Genomic DNA, 22725 nt, shown 5'->3' on the forward strand with positions numbered 1-22725 from the left:
CTAGTTTCCTTGATTTTCTGTCGATTTCATGTTCAGCACAATAAGATCTTTCTATTTTTTTTGGGTTTTCTGTCACTTCCATGTTTAGGTGAAGCTCCATTCATTTTGTTTGTTCTGATGCTTCCGTTGAATAATTTTTTACCCAACAACATTTCCATGCCCATTTGCATTATCTTAAAGCATTTTAATTAGATATTACCAAAAAAAAGTAAGTTTCTCCATATAGTAATATCTCATTTGCTGTTTGTAAACCAACAAGGTTCGTCTACGACACAAATATGATTGGAAACATGATTTTTGAATCACAAAATTGCTTGAATTATATAGTGAACTGAAAACAGGCTTCCAGTTTTCACACTTCGTAAACTATCTGGTGCAATTCAATCGAACTTTCAAAGAATCGATTAGCATAACACATCATTATGTTCTCGAACTTGATGACTCCTTGTTCCCAAAAGAATCAGTGAAACCTGTATTAAACTTACAAGCCGTAATTTTCCAGACTATATGGTACACTTTAACAAATGCTCTCAGTGCATATTTTACAAAAAATACACGAGGATATAATAGTCAATTCTCACGTTGAAAAATGTCTCATGTTGCGCTCTGACCCTCCTATAGCATTTGACACAAAAGAAACCCGGAGAAATTGTTACCTGCAAGTCAATTTTAAAAATACTACCTTTTGTGCAGTGCTGCTACTTCAGCAGCGAATGCAATAATGCAGAACACTTGTCCAGGTCCTTGCTTTAAATGCATGGCAAAGTTAAGATGACCACAGTGCTTCCTACATTGCCATAAATCCATACGCTCCCTTCAATCTCAAAAGCACTTGATGTCACAATACCTGACGATGTGAACACCATCAAACAGAGAGCTTAAAATTTGGGATTTCATTTCAGCTAAGATATTTCTGAAAATGGCATCAAATCATATCATAGATTCAACTCCTGAAGGAGATCATCTTTATTAGGCATTACACCGCCACTAGGATAGGCTTTTATCACTCTCTCCCCTAAACAGTCCCTCAATAGAATGGAGGGGTCCTTGGCACCACCATACTTTATAATTTCATTTCTGAGAATTGAACCTGTTTCCAGAGAAAGTGGGTCTTCAAGGCATACTTTCTGCCACAAACTGGCAGCAAAGCATTTTGCATACAGGTAGCTATAATAACCTGCAAGTTAAACATAAGACACACTTTCAGCGAGGACAAGAGTCACTTTTAGTTAACCAATAGAAGAATTAAGTATATTGAAAAATCTCATGATCATTTGAGATAGTCAAACCGACAAACAAGTGACAGCAGATAATTATATAAAAAGGGAAGCTGCTTTATTTGCTAGCCAGGCAAGTGGTAAATATTGATTTTGTTAGCTTGAAAGGTGTCTGCATGTTACTTGCATGTTGAATTCTCTCTTAGGTGTTGAGTTCTATTTTAAGAATGTTGAATTGCAAAGGATTGTTGCAAATGTATTTGCACAGCTAAAGATAAGGAATGTTTCAATCACAGAACTGTTATTGTTCTCAAGATCTTGCTTTGTATTTATTGATTTCGATACTTGCAAGAATGAATTCATTTGATATAAATAGTCTATGATAGGGTATGTGGGTGAATGGTCATGACCATTCACCCTTATATCTTAACATAGATTAGTTAACAATAACAATTGCTAATGCAGATTGGTTAATATTACACCAATTCATTAGTGTATAACTCACACATAATACTTGCATGAACGATAATGCCAAATAAGGATTGACATTGCCAGTCAAACCCATAACCATATGGGATAAACAATAGTCAGCATCTACAGCCATGCCGATAATCATATGAACATATTAACTTTTATCAATGAAATATATATATGAGTGCATCAGTTGTATTCAGAAAACAATATCAGAATAGCATCGAACTTGTATTGACAATATGTATATATACGTATGAATATGTAAGTCATATTGATATGTATATATGCATACAGTTCAGATTTGTTATTCATAACATTTGTCTGACCAAAGCTACATACTTTAACAAAGAATGCATGAGGAAGTTCAAACTCTAGTCTACTTTCTCTAATTTTAGGTAAGTTGTAACTTCTTTGTAGTGGGCATAGTTCATGCAAGATGTATAAATATAGAAAAGTTGTCTAAATTTAGAAAAAACTCTCAATAGAGGAGTGCGCTTTTGGAGTAAAAAACCTATAAATTGGACTGTTGAGGAAGAGGTACATAAATTGAGGAAGACAATTTCTCGAAGAAACTGAGGAAGAGGAAATAAAATTTCAGCAAGGAAATCTGCAAATTTTTAAATTCTTCTGAAGACAAGTTTTAGCAGAAGTTGGCAATTCAATGAGAGTGAGAGTGTGGACAAAGAGAGGAGATTGTGAGGCTGAAATAATTGTTGTGACAATCTTGTAATCTGTTATATGAGTTCTTGCTCTTGAAGCTGAATAAAAGTGCGGTTGCAGATAATCCCACATTGGATTTTGTTTATCTGGATTATTCATTATTGGTTTCTTGCGAGTTTGCTTCTGTTGCTTATTGCTGTTAATAAACCCAGAGTATTAGCTGTTACAAATCAGATGTATATTCTTGTTTCTATTGTGTGTAATTTGTTGAGCAATTAATCTGCAGCTGGATTATAGAAATTAACAATAAATATTGCATGTGCAAATATATTCATCAAAACAAGAACATTCTGGGTGGGAAATTTCACAGCAGGAGATAATATATCTTGAATGCAGTGAAGACTGTGACAGCAAGATATCATTGAACCAACTGGCAAAGCCCAATGTGAGCTTGAATAAGACAAAACACAATCATAAATGCAATTAATTTCTGAAAAAAATGTCTTAAAAATAATTTAGGACTGCAGATTTCATGCAACATAATTTAATGAAAATTTTTGCAGTCTCTCAAAATCTGACTACCCAGTGGAGATTGGGTTTTCGCCTAGCGACAAAGAGGCCAAATCACCTACCAGCACCGTAATTAACAAGATGGTTGAATCGTGTGTGCCAATGTGTCCCTTCAACATGTTTCCAACTAGTGTACTTCTCCTTCAAATCTGCAACTATAGACGTTGTGTCTCTTCCATGTAATGGTTGCTCGCCAAACAGAGTTTGATCAATCATCGAAAAAAAAATCTGGAGATGAACAAATCATTAGGAAGTTTTTGGAAATAACACAGGTGTTAAACATCAGTGCAAGATCAAAACAGAAACCATATGCAAAACAACATTTATGCAAGATGATGTAAGCTGCAAACGAAAAACATTGTGCAGCACTGTATCTCTTATTTTAAACACTTTTAAAATAAGAACAAAAAATTGCCTCAGTGACTGAAAGGAGAAATAAAATTGCCTCAGTAACTGAAAGGAGAAACGATTGATGTGTTATACCTTATCATGCTGTGTAGATAACAAGAGGTAAAGCTATGCCAAAATGTGATATAACTCGAACTAATTTCAAAAAGATGTGTTTATTTTTATGTTTCCTAAAACAAAATAATATTGCATTATTTCGAAGGTGGCAAGCAAGACAAAGTTACAGAATTGGATGGCTTGTGTGACAAAACAATGTCAATACATCAATGCATTAAATCAATCATAGTAAATAAATAGCTCTAGATAGCTTGTTTTCCATAACAAAAAAAATTTAACATAGAAGTGTTACCAGAAAGCTTCTAGATAGTCCATGAATCGACTTATAAATGAGATGCTCATCAAGAAATATAAAGCTTCATATGCTGAGACAAATATATATTTCTTTTTGGAGTTGTCGATTCAGGGATTTCATAAGGTACTCCATAAATTCCTCTCTTTAGCAAGTTGGCATGCATGCAAGCATCTTTGATAAATGAAGAGAGAAATTTCTTCAGTAACGTTAACTGTGGGCCTGATGTTTTTAGCATGCAAGGACTGGAATGAGGTTACTGTCATAATGGTATCATCTCTCCAAATTTATAGATCTTTTCATTAAACTACCTTTAGCACATAGAATTTCTTATTGTAGATTACCATACCTTTGAGTCCCACTAAACCTATCTGGGCTAATACATCTTCTTTATTTATTTATTTCTTTTAATTCACCATCATGCCACAACTTTCAGCATTGTACTTGGGGACTGCCCAAGCATCCGTCAACTGCATCTAGGACAGGACAAGGTGCGGTCGGCAATGATAGCCCTAAAAGTTCAAAAATTTAGTTCTTAAAAAACAATTCCTATTGGTTCTTTTAGATCCCTAAGACTATGTGGGTCCCATATAGGGCCCTCTACACCTTCAAAAGCCTCATACACTTCATTTGCATTCACATGTGACCTTATATGTTTCTATTTCCTCTCTCCTTCGCGCTATACCCTATGGTTCTACTTCACAATGGTGTCGCACAAAACTCAATATTTACTTCATGTGGTACGAGTCCCCAACTTGTAATGCCCCTTTGAATTAGTTCAATTGAACGGTTTTGCCTATTCAATCTTGGTGTAGGATCTACTTCAACTCTTCTGCGTAGCTAACTCAATCCACCAGATCGTTGGTACACACAATATACTTGGGGTTGTTCCGTCAATTCCATTATCGTACTCTAATGTTTTTAATATCTCCATGGGCCTTTGATGTTGTGCAATCTCCAGTTACTCTTCACATGTCACCGTGTTTCTTTTCTTTCCTTGCCAAATTGTTCTCCCCTCTATACGTTCAATCTGCCTATGCGTTGTCGAACAGTGATTTTAGATCATGTTTAAGTGTCATATAATGCCTTCTTTTCCTTGTGCAGATTTTGCTTTCATCGCACCACCATATGGTGAAATATTATGTAGAGCGTTTTATCTTTATTTTAGCTGACCAACCTAGCATGACATTTTGTTCTCATCCTTCATGCCTGTTCTTCACTCTTGTTTTCAATTATTGGAAGACAACTCTGTTGTACTCAATTTTGACATCACAAAATTGAGCCAACCCTATGCAATTTTCTCATGGATTCATAGGTGCATCCTCTTTGATTAACACATTTATATGTCATCGTGAAAACAATTCATTATCCCCAAATTGTCTTGTGTAGTCTTGTTTGTGTTCTTTTGAAAAATTTCCATAGAGATTATCCCCAATTGTTTGTAGGTAAGAGTTCTCCTTCTTGCATTACAAACACTCAATTTTTGGTAAACTTTGTCTTTTCTTTGTGTTGTCAATAGCATTTGCTTTTGTGTTTGCCTTAGGTGAATAGCCCTTGGAATTCTGCTCGATTTGAGCTAACTTAGGTCAAAATCGAAGCTATCTAGCTCAAGATATAAGGAAAAAAGTGGGGTTTTTCAGGACAACTGCATATTTTTATTAAAAACCTCATAAAAGTAGGCTTTTTTATTGGCAATTGCACGATATAAACTTATATTTGATATTTAAAGTGGATTTTGTGGTTAAAATTTCAGCTCATTCTGAGTTGATTTGACCATAGTTTTTTATGTTTTATGAACTATTTTTTATTGTACTTTATTAAAAACTATAGTTAAATATTAAATATAATTACATGAGATAATTTAAGTGCATAAGTGGGAATTTTATTTCATATTGCATATATCCACATGCAAAATACTTCATGAAAATCCACTTTCCATAAATTCGAAATCCCAGTATCATTAAAAGTGTGCTTTTAAATTGCGATTGCATATGTAATTGTGTCTAAAGTACATTTTTAATAATTTAATGCATGTGTTTTAAATCACCTTTTAGAGTGGGTTTTTGAAACCCATTTACATGTAAATGTTAAATTAAAATAAGTTCTTTATTCATTTTAATTTAAAAGGTAGATTTTGGTCCCAAATACATATGTTTCTAATTACAAAATGTGTTTTCCTTCAAACCAAAGCCATTCAAATGTTTGATGTTGTTTTCAGGAGACTTCGAGCTTTTTTGAACGAGATTAATCTAGTTTATTAGTGGCAGCAAGTACTAAGATTTGAAGACTTTGAGCTTGATTCCTTTGTATATTATTTCATATTTGGATAGTTGAACAAAGACTTAGAGCTTTGTTAGCCCTTTTCCTTTTGTTTCAAGAAGGTTGCTTGTAGGAGACTTTGGGTTCTTGCTATCAACCAAATAAGTCAAGTATAACTGCTATCTTAAGGTCATTCTTACGTCGATACTTAAGCCACCGGTAATATTGTAGATAGATTCCTTTTGTTTAATTACAAGTAGTAGTTGGTAATAAGAAATCATTCTTGAAAACAAAGGAATTGATTAAGTGAACCATCCCTTTGTCAATTCCAATTAGGTCTTTATTGTAGCCATCTACGGTAAAAAGGGAGCCTCCCCTATTGATGCGAGGAGAGATTTATCTCACTACACCGTTGTCTAAAGTTCCCATTTCATAAGCTATGATCACAGTTGCTTACAAAAAATTTAGCCAATAAACTCTAAATTTTGATTCTCTTTTGCCACCGTATGCCCCTCTTCTTCTTGTGCGGCTCAATGTTTCCTTGTGCTTGGGTTGTTCTTTGGTGGTACAAATTTATGTGTTTTCCTCCTACAATCATAAAAATCTATTTGACAATGTCGTTAATAGATGAATTGTGTGACACATTCATTTTTCTTTGCGTATGAAAATCATTGAATGTTTATAACTTTGTAATGTTCCTGATTTACTTGGCTACGATTTTACTGTCAACACAGCAAGTGACCATACAATGGGTGGGAAATTGCTTTAGATGTTGCATGGTGCAAAGGTGTGGAGCTTGCTTAGGATGTCCGTACGGTACAAGGATGTGATGTACGACTGGAAGGGGAAGGTCGTACGGTATAATGGGGAGGTTGGTATAGTTGGGGAGGATGGTTGTACAGTGCAATTGGAAGACCGTACGGTTGGTGAGGACAACTATATGGTGCAAGAGGTAACCATACATACTGCATTCAAGGGGATGTACGGTGGTGTATGATGGAGTCAAGAACAAAGAATAAAACATGTACAATGGATGCGGAGATGTTATTAGCCTTCGATCTGCCAAGTAAGATGCACAATAAGATTGAATACACACAAAACATCAATTTGGAACCAATACTATATTATAGTTGCAAATAATGATAGTGCTCCGATTTGCTAGATCCGAGCCAAACAATACAGATGGAATAGGGTGAGGGTTAAATCCCACCAAAACTAGAGAAAGCCAAGTAGGGAAGATCTTTCACTTCTGAAATGATGAACACTATTGAGTTGCAACAGGAATTCGCAGTTCAAAGAAATAATCCAAATTGCATACCAACAACTACCTACATGTCGTGCTTAAATACCTTTTGGAAGAACTTTTCGAGGGTTTAAAAAGATAGCCAACGGCCACACCTATGGAAACAATTAAATAAAAATGGGTCTGAGATATACTAAATCAATTGGCCCATATATAAAGTTTTGATTAATTATTTATTTTATGATAGGAACATTATAGTCCTCTCGTCCCAAAATTTTCTTTTCCTCAAGGAAATGCAATGCCGGATGCTACAAAATGTGTTCACTTTCCCAAGTTGCGTAATCAACATTAAGTGTTTCCAACGTACCAAGTATTCCCTCAAGGTACAGTTCTGCAGAGTCTTCTCACGTATATCAATAATCTCAGTCAATTCCAATACCAGCTTCCCTTCTTCATTGAGTGGCGGAAGATCTGTGGTTACTACAATGTTTTTTCCCATGACTTTCTTGAGGCAGGAGGCATGAAAGACATTATGGATGTGGCTTCGTTTTGGAAGTCCAATTCATAGGCAACTTCACCGATGTGGCGGGCTACACGATAAGGACCATAAAATCATGGCTTCAATTTTTTTTTTCTTTTGCCTTCAATGAGGATTGCCTGTACGGCTGGAGTCTAAGATAGACCAAGTTTCCCACTTCGAAATTTCTCTCAATCTGGTGTTTGTCAACATACATCTTTTGTTGATTTTGCACCCTTTGTAAATTCTCCTTCAAGGATCTCAGGATGTCTTGCCCTTCCTGAGGCCAATCTCTCGCCTTTGGTGTGCGACTGTCACCCAATACCATGTCGATAAATGAAAGGGGTTCATTACGGTATAGTTCTTTGAAGAGTGTCATCCCAATGGACATGTGATAAGTAGTATTGTAACAGAATTCCCCCAGAGGCATCCATTTGACCCATGCCTATTGTGCCAAAACGTAGTTCTGGAGGTAGCCTTCTAGCCACTTGTTCAAACTTTATGTCTGTCCGTCTGTTTGAGGGTGGTAGCTAGTACTTGGCAACAATTTTGTTCCTGCCAACATAAACAATTTTGTCCAAAAAAAAATTTAAACTGACCAACCCTGTCACTAACAATGTTTCAAGGTAACTCATGCAGACAAAAAAACTTCTCTGAAAAATAAATCGGCTACTTGTGGGGCCTGAAAATCTGAGATGGCGAAGAAGTGTGCATACTTCATTAGTCTATCAACCACCACAAAGATACAATCCTTCCCATTTACATTCAGAAGTCCGATGATGAAGTCCATAGAGATACTTTCTCACTTCTATTCTGATATAGGTAAGGGTTATAGTAACCCAACAAGTAAAGTGTGTTCGGATTTGTTTTGCTAACAAACTGCACACTCTTGTACGTATTGCAACACATTTTCTTTTAAGTCCTTTCCACGAAAACCTCTCCCTAAGTTGTCTATATGTTTTGAGAAAACCCAGGTGTCCAGCCAAGGGTGAGGCATGTATTTCCTTCTGGATTTTTTGCTTCAGTTTGGATTTAGGCACTAATTATATCCAATCCTTATAGTAAATGATATTATCCATCACCTTGTATTGGTCATCCTGAGTGTTGCCATCCATTACCTTACATGCAAATGTGTTTTTTGAATATTCCACCAATAAGTGTGCCTTCCAGTCAACTGAAATCTGAGATAGTAAACAGATGGCAAGTTTTCTTGACAAGGAATGAACAATCACAGTTTTCTTTCCCTTCACATATTCAATGTCGAAATCAAAAGCATGAATCTTACTTACCCATTTTTGTTGCCACTCGATCAAATCCCGTTGCTCTACAAAATATCTTAAACTATTATGATCGGTATGAACGACAAACTTGGCACCTACTAGATATTGTAAGAACTTTGCCAGTGCGTGCACGATGGCCAACATCTCTTTGTCATAAATGGAATAAAGACGCTCTGCTTGTGTAAGATTCTGACTCTCATAGGCTATAGGGTGTCTATCTTCCATCAATACCACGCCAATGCCTTCTCTGGATGCATCACACTCTAGAATGAATGATTGTCTAAAATTGGGAAAGGCAAGAACCAGGCAAGTGCTCATTGCTTCTTTTAACTTATAAAAGTGCATTGCGCCCTTTCATTTCACTCGAAGGAGCCTTAGATTTTTTAATGGTGCACTGAGTTGAGAGAACCATTTACAAACCTCCGGTAATAACTGCACAGCCCCAAGAACCCTTACAACTCAAAGAACAATTTTGGTGGGGGCCAATCCAAGATAGCTTGAATCTTCTCTTGGTGGACTTGCACTCCATATTTATTGACATATCCTAAGTATAATATTTCTGTCATTTCAAATTCACACTTGGATTGCTTGGCAAACAAGGACTAAGCCTTCATGATCCCTAGGACTTCATTCAAGTGTCTCAGGTGTTCTTCCCAAGTTTTGCTGCAAATAAGAATATCATCAAAGAATACCAACAAGTACTTACACAATTGTTTGTTGAAGATACAATTCATGCAAGATTGAAAAGTAGCTAGTGCATTCGTTAATCCGAACGACTTAACCAGGAAATCATAATGGCCATAGTGACAACGGAAAGCCATTTCTCCACATCTTCTTCCCACATGTAGATCTGATGGTATCCGAAACAGAGATCTATTTTAGAAAAACTAACTGCACCATGCAGCTCATCCAACAATTCTTCGATCCTAGTATCTATATTTTATTGTCTTCTTATTCAATGCACGATAGTCCACACACATGCGCATTGTCCCATCCTTCTTTTTTACTAATAGCATTGATGATGCAAAAGGGCTAGAGCTGGCACAGATCCATCCTTTCTCAAGTAGCTCCTGAATCATCTTCTTGATCTCATCTTTGAATTTTTGGGGATGATGGTATGGCATGGTGATAACTGGTTCGGCGCCAGCTTCCAACTTGATGATATGCTCAAACCTGCAATGGGGGGTATGCCTAGGGGGATGTCTATAGAAACTTTATCATGGGTACTCAGATATTTTGAAGATTATCATCCCAGTGAGGTGTCTATTGTCCTTTTATAGGTTCCGTCAAAACAAAACAATGTGCAGGCCATACAATGTCATCGTGTTGAAAAATGGCCTCCATCAGCTGTGTTGAAACTTCCTTCGGTGCCTTATTGGCCATCCCACCGGCAAACAAAATTATTTCTGTTGACAACAAAAATGAAGTCCATCCGCTTGAGACTTTGTGTGTATTCATCAAGTGTCTCCATCCACTGTATGCCCAGAATAACTTCCATATCATCTATGTCCACTATAAAGAAATCCTCTATCACCATGTGGTTAGCCATGGTGATACTTAGTTGGGGAGCAAGGTGTGTACAAGCTAAAAGTGTTCCTCTAGCGACCTTGACCTGGAATCCTGCGTGTGTCTCAGTAGGTATACCTCTTATTTTCACCAAAGATGAGTTTATGAAGTTTAGCATGGCGATGATTCCCCCATGTCGTACCAATGCAGTGATCCTCTTTGTACGATTCAAATTAACCATTTTGGAGTCCTTGTAGGGGTGGTCATCTTCTGTGGGTAGATCCTCCTGATCATCCTCATCATCGGATACAACTTCAATGTAGTGTATTTTCCCTTTAACGAGGCATTTGTGCCTAGGTTCCAATGGTCCCTTGCAATTGAAACATAATTTCTTCCTTTGGAGCTCTTGTTTGGTAGCTTCGTCAAACGAAGGCTTCTTCGGCAAAGGTTTATTATCTTTGTCCCTTGGAAATACTGGCAATTTGGAGTATGAGTAACCTTGAGAGGATGATGCCGATGATGATGCCATGCTTCACATCTTTCTTATAGCCTCCAAAAGGGTTGTAGGATTAAAACCTTTTACCCAACCCTTAGTGGTTCTGTCAGTCTGTCCATGAAGAACACTGTCCATCTCCTTTCGGAAATGTCCGTAACCAAAACTGAGAGTTTTTGAAATTATGTGATGTACTAGTTGATTGATCTAGTTCGCCTCAATTGTGCCAACTCTTTGAAATTAAGTTTTGGATCTTTACCATCAAATCGATCTATCAATCTCTCAGTGACTTCTACATAAGTATTCATTGGGTCATGCCCCAACGTAATAGTGTCATGATGTCACCATTCATGCACCACTCTCTCTAAGTGGAGTGCTGCAAATTTAATTGCTTCTTCTTCTTCTGACATTGTATTAAGTTGGAAGTATCGGCCTTCATTAGCCATGCTTGGGTAGATATGGATCCGGATCTGTTAAATGGTAACAAATTTAATTTGCTCAATTTTCTTCTAAGATCATCGTTAAAATATCCTCAGTTGCTACCTTTGGAATATCGCATTCTCAATTCTGCGTAACCTTTGTAGGATATATCCTCTTCCAAATTTGGATTCTTCTAGTCTTCTTTCAATTGTTCTTGAATTTCCTCAAAGATTGGTAGCCTTCCTTCATGTGGTACCTCCGTCTGTGTTGGAAAAGTCGGCATGGAAGGTCGAGAGAGTGCCAGATGAGGATTCGCCTTTCCCAAAACCGAGTCAGAATTGACCATTTTGTTCCCCAGATATCTTATTGTCTACCAGTTTCTGGAGAGTTTCTTCCATAAGTCACTGAGTGTCATTGATTTGTGCCTGAATCCTCAAAAGATCCCTCAATAGTGCCATGACTTCCGCAGGAGTGGGTTCTTGATCTGCCATTCTATCAATTAAGTTGGACCTCCTTCTCTTCTGGCTATAAACTTTCATTCACTGTCCATAGGTTCATAGGATCTTTGGCTCTGATACCACTTTAATGTTCCTGACTTACTTGGCTACGATTTTATCGTCAATGTAGCAGGTGGCCATACGGTGGGTGGGAAATTGCTTTAGATGTTGCATAGTGCAGAGGTGTGGAGCCTGCTCAAGATGTACATATAGTCCTTCGGATGTCCATAGGTGTAGGGATGTGAAGTCGTATGGTTGGAAGGGGAAGGCCATACGATATAATGGGGAGGGTCGTACGATTGGGAAAGATGGTCGTATAGTGCAATTGGAAGACCATATGGTTGGGGAAGGATGGTTGTACAGAGCAGTTGGAAGACCATACGGTTGGGAAGTACAGTTGTATAGTGCAGGAGGTAACCATACAGAGTGCAATCAGCAAGAATGTACAATGGAGTCAAGAACAGAGAACAGAACATGTACGAATGGATGCGGAGATGTTATTAGCCTTCGGTCTGCCAAGTAAGATACACAATAAGATTGAATATGCACAAAACATCAATTTGAAACCAAGACTATATTATTCTTTTAAATAATGATATTTGCCAGATCCAAGCCAAATAATACAGATGGAATAGGGTGAGGCTTAACTCCCACCGAAACTAGAGAAAGCCAAGTAGGAAAGATCTTTCACTTCTGAAATGTCAAACAATATTGAATTCCAACAAGAATTCGCAGTACAAAGAAATAATCCAAATCGCATACCAACTAGGGGAGAGGACCTAGTACTTGAGCATGTTCAAATGATTGTAATAGGAGTTGTTAACTCAACACCCACACTTGTTGATTTAATATCTAAGATTTTTGACAAGATTGTACCAATAGTTGTGATTTTGAAGTTGTTTTTGCTAATGATGACTACCCATAATTGAATGAAAAGTGTCCCTTTTCCCAGAAAACAACCAATAGTGTGATGCTACATCAGCTGCACAAGTATGGGGGTCTTCAATGCACTATGATTGGTCTCACTTTTTTTAGGTAGTTTTAGACACCTTGGCAAAAGGCATGCTTATGTGGCATCATATTTGATGATATGGCTTTGAAAACATAGTTATAAGTAGGGGACTTCCCAAGTAAGCTACTATCAAAAAATGAGAGTAATTTAAAATTTTCACATAGGATTTTGAGAAGCACAAAGTTAGGGTGATCAACTACTGGGTCCTCTCCCCTACTATCTACATGCCATGCTTAAATACCTTTCGGAGGAACTTTCTAAGGGTTTACAAAATAGCTAACGGCCACACCTACGAAAACAACTAACTAAAAATGGGTCTAAGATATACTAAATCAATTGGCCCATACACAAAGTTTTGATTAATTATTTATTTTATGACGGGAACATTACAAACTTACTGTATGGTGGGTTTTCATACGAGAGATTTTCCTTATTTTTATTTATTTACTTTCTTTTACTTGTTCGATCAAGCCTTCTTATCAGATAGTCATTTCACTTCCTTCTTTCATGATACATTTTTTACTTTGACCTATTCACTAACTCCTGAAATGACTAGCCATAGAGTGTTGATCGTTTTATAGCTCTATTCTCTCCAAATTCTTTAATCCCGTAGGGACCAAGCCACTATATTTTGATTTTTTCACACTTTATCTCATTACAACCATTCTATTTCAACACCATCTTGAAGTGAATCCCATACACCTAATATGTTTGTCATGCCACAACTTTCAGCATTGTTGGGCAGCGTCCATAGCCGTCACCGAGGCATCATCCTTTGTTTGTCAAGCTTGCTCAAGGCATACAACCATTCTCTTAAACTTTCCAAATCACTTAACTAATTCTCAATAGCTATCTTGAGACCTGGCACTTGAACTTTGGTAGTACAATGTCTTCTTGACAATACATCAACTGAAATGATGTTTGACCAGTCATCACCTTGTATGTCGAATGGTAGGCCCATAGCACCAACAACTTCTTCCAATCTTCTTGCTCAATGCCACATGATTTCTAGATCACCAATGCATTTTACCAGTGGCTCTAAGATCATAAGGGCTTACAAGGAGTGAAAACGTTTTTAAGTCTGTCATGAGCAATTTGGTGACATGATTTACAAAGTGCCCTCCCTGATCACTTGTTAGCTACATGGGAAGATGATACCGCATGATGATATGCTCCTATTAGCACTATTGGACAATTACTCTGTGCCACACATTCTTGGTGCACAGCCCTCACTTGAGAGCATGGGTTGGAACAAGGAGGTCAATGACGCATGCAAGTTTTGGTACTTTTGCAACATTCCATTTGTTGCAGCCAGGTTAAAAAAATATTTGATTGCTTTATGTTTAAAATTAAATTTTAAAATTTATAGTTTGAAGTTGAACTTCTCTTTGTCTAATGATTAATCATAATCTATTTGTGACAAGTATTCTTATTGGCAAGGCATGATAGATGGCTTAACCATTTGGGAGGCAAGCTTTAAATCCCCTACTAATGTTAAGTGGCCCCATCTGATTAGAAATGGTTAATGATATGAAACCTAAGCTAGAGGACCACAAAAAATCTTGGAGCCAAAAGGGTTGTGCTATAATGACAGATGGTTGGACGGATAGGAGGAATTGGACACTCCAAAATTTTCTTGTTTCCTTTGGAGGTGATTGATTATTCTGCTTCCCTAAATACAGTGCGTAATTAATTTATACTTTCATTTGTTGAATGTTCCATGATAATTGATAATTATTTTGCTTTACATTCAGGATCTACCATGTCTATAAGAGCACTGCTGGTTCACTCTGTAGCTTTGCTGAAGAAATGTTTTGGATTTTTGAAAAGTTTGCAACTTTTTTGTCTTTCGAATATAGGTTTTTTTTTTAAAGATAGATAAGAAATCGTTATATAAATGACAAAAAAATAAACTTCTATGAATGTCAGCACAATAACTATGAATTGCAATTATGAAATTTGCAATTATTACAAATAGTACATATAAGCAAATCAATTATAAAGGAACCCAGAATGAGTAGAAATGTTGTTGGGCAATTTGTAGTTGATTCTCATTCCTAATCGCAGCTTCCAGATCAAAATTGCAGACCATATAATTCCAACGCTGCTGTAGAATGTTGAAGTGTAGCACTAGAAACTTGGCTGCTGCAAAACGTGGCTCCTTAATTGAGAATGCAGAACCTATGGAAACCCACACAGCTGTATATATTTGAATGCTGCTAAGACCAGGTAGTTTGCAGCTTATAATGGCACTTCTCAGGGACGTCATTTGACCAATTATTACAAGCAATTCACACCTCAGAGAGCCATCCCAGTCAATATCAAATTGCAGCAGTCTCAAACTGTTTAAACTCAAGAAATACCTCTGATTCTTAGAACAAGAAAAGCAGACCAGCTAAAACCTTGACTGATATACCTCAGCACCAATTGATTGCATGTATTATTCCGCAGAACACACCATTCACTGGTTAGAACCAGCTCTAAGTGCAATTCAGACTTCTCCAACTCCAGCGTTGAAACTTTTTACGAGTTTCTCAATTTCATTAAAAAAAAATAGAAGAGAAGGTTCAATTTTCACAATGAACCCTTTTTATACCATTAAATGAAATGTGACTTCCTTCACACACCAAATGCCCAAGAGCTCCATTGACACACGTTTCACTAATGAAACTACAACTTCACACTATCAAATTAGAACAATGATGTAATGAAGTTATTCATTAAGCTATGCTTAACAAATAACTTGCAACATGTAACTCATTAAATAAATCCAATCAATCATTGAAGGAGCCTGGACTCAGGGTGCCATAAGTACACTGTCAAAAATAGAAACTCTGCAAAATTGACTTCCTACAAATAGCAAGTCACTCCACTGAAACCCTCAAAACACAATGTCATCTCACAAGGGCCACCATTATGAACTAACATCGCCAAGCTGTTGGAACCTGCTAAATTGGAGACATTACATTGTTCTTGAAGTCTAGTGATGCTTCCTCAGATGTGAAGAATGTCACATACTTGTGTGAGATTATTGAAAAAGTTCTACATGAGGTGGGAGAAGAAAATGTGGTGCAAAAGGTGATGGTTAATGCAGCAAGTTATGTTGTTGGAGGAAAACTTTTAATTTTTGAAGTTTTGATTAAGAGGCATCTATGAATTTATTTAAGATTTCTTAACATATCTACATTTCTAATTAATTTAAAATTGTTGTAGGTAAACTTTTGATGGAGACACACTCCCAAATTTTTTTTTCTCCATGTGCAGCCTTGACCTCATGTTAGAAGATATACACAAGCTTGAATGGGTCGAATCATGTATTGATAAAGCCAAGAACATCTGCAAGTTTATCTACAATCATGCATTGGTCCTTAGCATGATGAGGCAATACACGTGGCAAAAAGAGTTGGCTCATCCCCGTATCACGAGATTTGCCTCGAATTCCCTCACACTTAAAACCTTGTTGAAATCAAAGGAATCTTTAAGACGTATTTTCATTGGTGAGGAGTGGACTGTCTCATCCCATGTAACAACCACTGCAGAGATGGATGTGACTGATTTTATTTTTGATGAGCCAAATTTTTAGACTCCTTGTGGAGAGAGCAAGGAGGTATATATATTTATGGTTTGTTTGCAACTTTGCAATTTTTAAAATGTTTAATTTTAAATGCACACTTGTGACTTAACTATTCTTTTTAATATTATCTATAGGTCATTGAGCCCCTCGTAGTTCTCCTACAACTTGTTGATAGGGAGATGCACTCTATGAGATGCATATAGAAGGGCATGGATAGGACCAAGGAGGCCATCAGATCCAAGGCTGCAGGAGTTGATAAGTATGTCCCCGTTTGGGAGGTCATTGATAGGAGATGGCAAAACTAGCTTCATAGGCCCATCCACGCACTAGCTTAGTTTCTTAATCCATCATTTCATTTTCTTGATAACTTCAAGGTGGATGAGGAGGTTCTTAGTGACCTATACATAGTGATGCAAAAAATGACTAGACATCTACACTACAAGACATATGTCACGTCCCCAATCGGAGATTAAAATTCTATAATCAATATAATATTATATTAAATAATAAAAAACAGATATATTTATAATTATAATAAAATATAGATGATTATAAATGATAAAAAAAAATTATAAATATAAATAAAACATAATAATAAACCACAATTTACATAAGAACTCCTTATATGCCTCACAAATACTTACTACAAAGGATTAACACAACAAAATGATCATATATTGATCATACACATAATGTTTGAAACAGGTATAACAAAAGGCAAACACGGTAATCACAACATAGCTTGAAATACAGCACTCCATTTTGGTTGATGACATGTATGAGAGTGTCCTGTCCAAACTCTGTTAAGTCTCAAATACAATGACCATCACATGAAAGAAACAAAACACGGAGGCAAATGATCTGACAATACATGATTGGTTATCACATATTTGGCACTAGAAATGATTTATAGAATTCATGGTGTTGTAAATATTCAGACCAGATTTTAGCCTTTTTAAATAGCACTGCCATAAGAATATTGTCTCCAATGCACATAAATTATTAAATCTCAACCCCGACATGAGGACTTACTATAGTTTGATACTTTATCTCTGCCACCGTTAAGAATGCTCTAACAAATTCATAATGGTACCATTAATAAAAAAAGTGAAGAGTCTTGGGCACTAAAAAGGCACGACCCTCACAATATTAAGGTATTAATAGAGGATTCTTTGAATGAAGGGAGGCATCAACCAGTTTATTCTTACTTCATATGTGCAAAGGAGAATCTATGATAAAATCAACCATCTGGATTATCAATAGAGCAATTCATAAATATACCAGTCGGTAATAAAAGAAAAGTCTGGAGAATACAACACATAGTTATAACAGATATAAAGTCAGATTTACATTCATGAACAGAAAAATACCATAGAGGACAGATATTTACAGGCAGCATGAAATATTAGGGAAGGAGATTAGACTGTTTATAACCAATCAACATTCTTGGGAGACATATAGAGAAGGAATGATAACACACTCATCTCTAGCAATTACGTTCAGCACATGTAACAAGGAGTACAACAGACCAGAAAAAGATTACACAATAGTTCAACGTCATGTATAGAAACCTACAAACTATATTCCATGGGAGGAGAGCAATAGATGGACGACTTCTTCCTTAGCAGTGACTAAAGTCTTGAAGCATTGATTATATACTAGTGATTGGTTTGTAGACCAATACATGACAATCATTCGAATGATTTCAGCCAGTCATAATGACCGACACTTGGAGTATCCATAACGTTGCTGAAGGTTAAGTTTATATTAATCTCAATGAATTCAAGGAGAGATAATTATTGAAAATCAATCTTGATCAAAGATGTGAATCAACTTAACCTTTTATGGTCTCATATCATATTTCCAGGCTATAAATTCATAATTGGTGGATTTAAAGTATCAAACTGTATGTATTGGACAACACACAAAGTCAGTGTTAGGCAGAAGGAAAATAAAATAAAAGAATCAGAAGAGGAAAAAAAGAACAGAGAAAGATATTAATTAGAGAATGTTTACAGACACCCTATTTACTACTGACAAAAAGTGCCTAATGGATCGAAGAGCCTATGCACATAGAATAACATTTATGTATTTGAATCATTATATTAGATAGGCGATCATAAATCAGATACAAAATAACAGCCCATATATTAACATAAAATCAAACAGCACATCAATAAAGATTGCATCCTCCAAATCTGCATATTGCTCTCATATCATTACAAGGTCCATAGAGCTAAGATAATTCACCAATATATTCACCTGGAAAAGATCAGAAAACAATTGCAATTATAATATATATAAATATGTTTTGGGGTCTATAATTATATTCCATATACATATCAACCAACAAATCAAGACTTATTTATATTGTTTACCATCTACTTAGTATCAAAATAACTATTAAGAATAAGGGTCTTAATAGGAAGAAGTCTCTCGCATTTGCAGTAGTAAGAACATTGTTCCAATATTACAAACTTGATTTAACAAGGGACATTACAACGTAGGTGCATATAATAATGAGAAAGGGGTGATTTTCACAAGCAAGATGTGCAAAGACGCTCAGAAAGAGACACAGCCAGTTCAAAATACATGTTAAACTTAGGATTCTTAAGTTTATAATGTTATGGCTTACGTATTTTGATTTTATAATATATCATTAAAGTTGGAAATGAGACTAATATTTTTTTATTTCCGTATTTTAGATAGATGGTCACAATTGTTTGGGTCTACAACCCCAAACCTACAAAAACTTGTCGTCCATATTTTGAGTCAAACATGCAACGCTTTTCGATGCGAGCGCAATTGGTCCATATTCAAATACATCCATCTGAAGAGGTGTAATAGACTATTTGTGGAGAGTTTTAAAGACCTTGTTTTCATTCATTACAACCTTTGTTGTGAGACCAAACAGATTTTGGACATGAACCCCTCTGATTACTTTAGCATAGATCAATCCAGAGTCTGACTGGCTCACTAAGTCTACCGATTTTGTCTTTAGTGAGGAGGACCATAAGTGGTTTTAGCAGGCAGATAGAGAGGCTGAGATTGTGGCTACAGTAGAGGAGGATAGAACACGATCACTGTCACTGCATTTGATGTTGCTCAGAGTGGCACCTTATGGAAAAGACAATAGCTTGTTAGTCATCCAAGACCTATGTCAATGGCAATTGTAGGAGCCAGACATACTGCTCTAAGGCTAAGGCTGAGCTCGAGCCTAAGCCACAGATTTGTTTCTAGTTATAACTTTCAAATGTTTGGGAACATTTGATGTCATCAATTTTATATACATTTGACAGTATTTATCATTTTGCAAATCTATGGTTTTTATTTCCTTTAGCTACAATTTACGTTTGTACTCATGTAATGGATGTATGTTTATGTATGTGATCAAATTAGCTTCTATTTGATGATGTTATAGTGTTTTAAAGCTTTATTCAATAATGGATGCATGGAACAAGTTTTAAATAGTGAAAAATGATAAAATCTCTATTTTTTCATTTTGTCAAACCACCGGTCGAGATCACCTTGTTGAGTCATAGGCGAGTCCGAGTCATAGAACAATGAATGAATAGATATAATATAAGATTACTCACATATGCATTTTGATTTACCTCATCAATGCTTTAAAATGTATCGGAGTGATAAAGCAATACTTCTATTTCATCACGATAACAACATAATTCGAAGACAAAAACATGAAAATATATAGAGGTGTCGAGGGGGTGCCAGTATTGACAGGGTGCTAGTGCTGACAACTGACAACTGTTGCGTAACTAAAAAACATTAACTACCAACACCAATCCTCTACCAACTCCCCACAAATGCTGGCTGGTCACTTGTATGGCACATATCATTACATGTTGATTCTTTAACCTCATGAAAACTAGTTTTCCTTTCATGGGGCACTAGCATAGATGTTATATTGTAGATTTTGCCTTGAAGACTTCCATTCACCTCAATTTGTATATCAACACTGATCGTAACTATTGTTCCATTATCATCCCTACAACGTCTCCTTACCGTCCCCAAATTCAAGCCCTTGTCCCCTTGTCCCTGAAACTCTGTAATGTCCCCTTTTTAGCATTTATAGCATGATGTTGTCGTTAGCCTATTTCCCCACGGTCCCGTAGGCTAACTAGGACATTAAAGGGGCTTAGAGGCTATTTGGCCTACATAGTTTCAGTTGCAGGTCTTTCTGAGGGGTTTTGAGGCAACTTTGGGCATACTATTTATAGTAAGTCATCTTGGGCATGGGTGGACATCCAGTGGCAACGGTATGTCGATGGTAATTGTTTAAAATCGGCAAGAAGACATGTTTATCATTGATAAGATTTGTTTTGCATTGATAAAGCTATTTTATAAAGTTAAATTTAAATATTTAACTTTATTAATGCATAGATTATAGTTTGTGGGAAATATTTAAATTAAAAGAGTCCCCTTTATTTTATAACACATTGGAAACATAAGTTACATAAAGGGAGTTATGTTTTATCCCACATTGAGAAAACGAAGGATGGAGCTCTTGTGAGAACACTATAAAAGAAATGGAAGAGCTTCTTTTAAGCATGCTTGAAAATATCAAAGAAATTGAAAAATTTTCTGGAGATTATGTCTCAATAGTTTGCAAGACGAAATCCCTTCAAGCTGAAAATCTTGACGCTATTGAAAGATATGGTCTTGAGATTCAACATAGTAGCAGTCCGAAAAAGCGGAACAAAAACAGCAGCCTGAAAAAGCGGATATGAAAAAGTAGTCCAAAAAAGCGGAAACGAAAAAGCAGGTGGAAAAAGCAGAACTAAAAAAGTAGTCCGAAAAAGCAGAACAAAAAAAAAAAGCTGAAAAAGCAAATCGGAAAAGCAAAGTAGAAGGGGCAGCATTGAAGGAAATTATTACAGCCATCTACAACCAGGTTCTTTTGTTAGTATTGTTTTTTAGGGTGTTATAAGCTTTCAGCTGTAAGTGTGCATTATACCAGCATTATCATTTTGTAATCCATGTAAATGCCAAAGTCTTGGCCATATTTCATGAGCATTGTAATTTTCATTGCAATTAAGAAGATAATAGTTGCTGGTGTCATTTAAGCAATTTAATATCATTATTTATCAGCTAGTTAGTTTGCATACCAACTGTTTGTAAAAATGCCAATTGGCTGTAAGTGTTCATTTCTCATGCTTAGATCATATATATGCACTAAATATTGTCAAAATTAGTAGCACACTCATGTTAGGTCATTGTGTAGTCCATTGTAGTCTTCTAGCACAAGATTTTCATTGATGCAAATTGTAAAAAGGTCATTTGAAGCTAGCTGAAATACTATATCAGTCATACGTCCCTTGCATGTGAATTGTTTGATGAAATTCCTTGAGCTTTCATCAGCATTTTTGAGGGCAGATTTGAGGAGGGTTATTACAGTGGTATCAGAGCTTGCTTGCAAAGTGTTTGACGAAATGTCAAACAACTGAAGTATAAAGTCTTTTTTGGTGTTTGAAGAAGTTATAACCTATTGGGGTCATTACAGTGGTATCAGAGCTATAAGTCCTGCCATCTTGTGGAGGTCTTATAGGGAATTTGGAATAGCCAGATAAAGAGAAAAATGTTTGACAAAATGAATGCCGGTCCAAATCAGGGAAAGGAAAGACAGCGATCAGCAGAGCAAAGAGCACAGGAACAGAGTCAGAGATTTGAGCTTATGATGCAGATGATGGCTTGTCAAATGGGGTTGAATGCTAATGTGGATTGAGGAAATAATCAGAATGGTAATAATCAGGATGGGGCACATAATGGAGGCAAACAAGTTGGGAACAATTTCGATCATGCACCCCAGCAAACTAGGACAGTGAGTTCGCGGCCCATGATTCCCATATTTCCTCCTAGAGCTTCAGAGCAGCCCGTACCAGAGCCCCAGATCACTGATATACAGGACCAGCTGAGGAGAGATTGGGAAGCTGGAGGTCCAGATTTTATTGCTGCAATTACCTTTAGGGTGTATATAGATGTGCGGATGAAGCATATGCCACGTGGACTTGACAGGAACCAGAGCTATGAGCTACAGAAGAAAGTAGGGAAACTTCAGTTACCATATTATGATGGCTCGAGGAAGTCTACAAAAAGAGCTTGGGTTCAAAAGCTTGACACATACTTTCAAATGAACCCTATGCTTGAGAAAGAAGCTATTAAGTATGCAGCAATTCACCTGGATGGGTTAGCACACAAGTGGTGGCATCATGGTATGGTTACTATGGG

At 36.5% G+C, this 22725-nt stretch overlaps 1 protein-coding gene across 1 annotated transcript in view; it reads right to left on the reverse strand.

Annotated features, from left to right (window-relative positions):
* Positions 1–294: 294 nt before the first annotated feature.
* The window catches only part of LOC149560959 (Zincin-like metalloproteases family protein), a 358697-nt gene continuing 336266 nt past the window's right edge, over positions 295–22725 (reverse strand). Inside the window, exons 16-17 of the mRNA XM_089824904.1 lie at positions 2984–3149; positions 295–1177 (exon numbers count right to left, since the gene is read on the reverse strand). Coding sequence (XP_089681030.1) covers positions 936–1177; positions 2984–3149 — 408 coding nt within the window. The 3' untranslated portion in view covers positions 295–935. The remainder of the gene's footprint in view (positions 1178–2983; positions 3150–22725) is intronic.

Source organism: Cupressus sempervirens, chromosome 4 (assembly GCF_028749045.1).
Source record: "Cupressus sempervirens isolate cs-2001-9-10 chromosome 4, ASM2874904v1, whole genome shotgun sequence".
Lineage (NCBI taxonomy): Eukaryota > Viridiplantae > Streptophyta > Pinopsida > Cupressales > Cupressaceae > Cupressus > Cupressus sempervirens.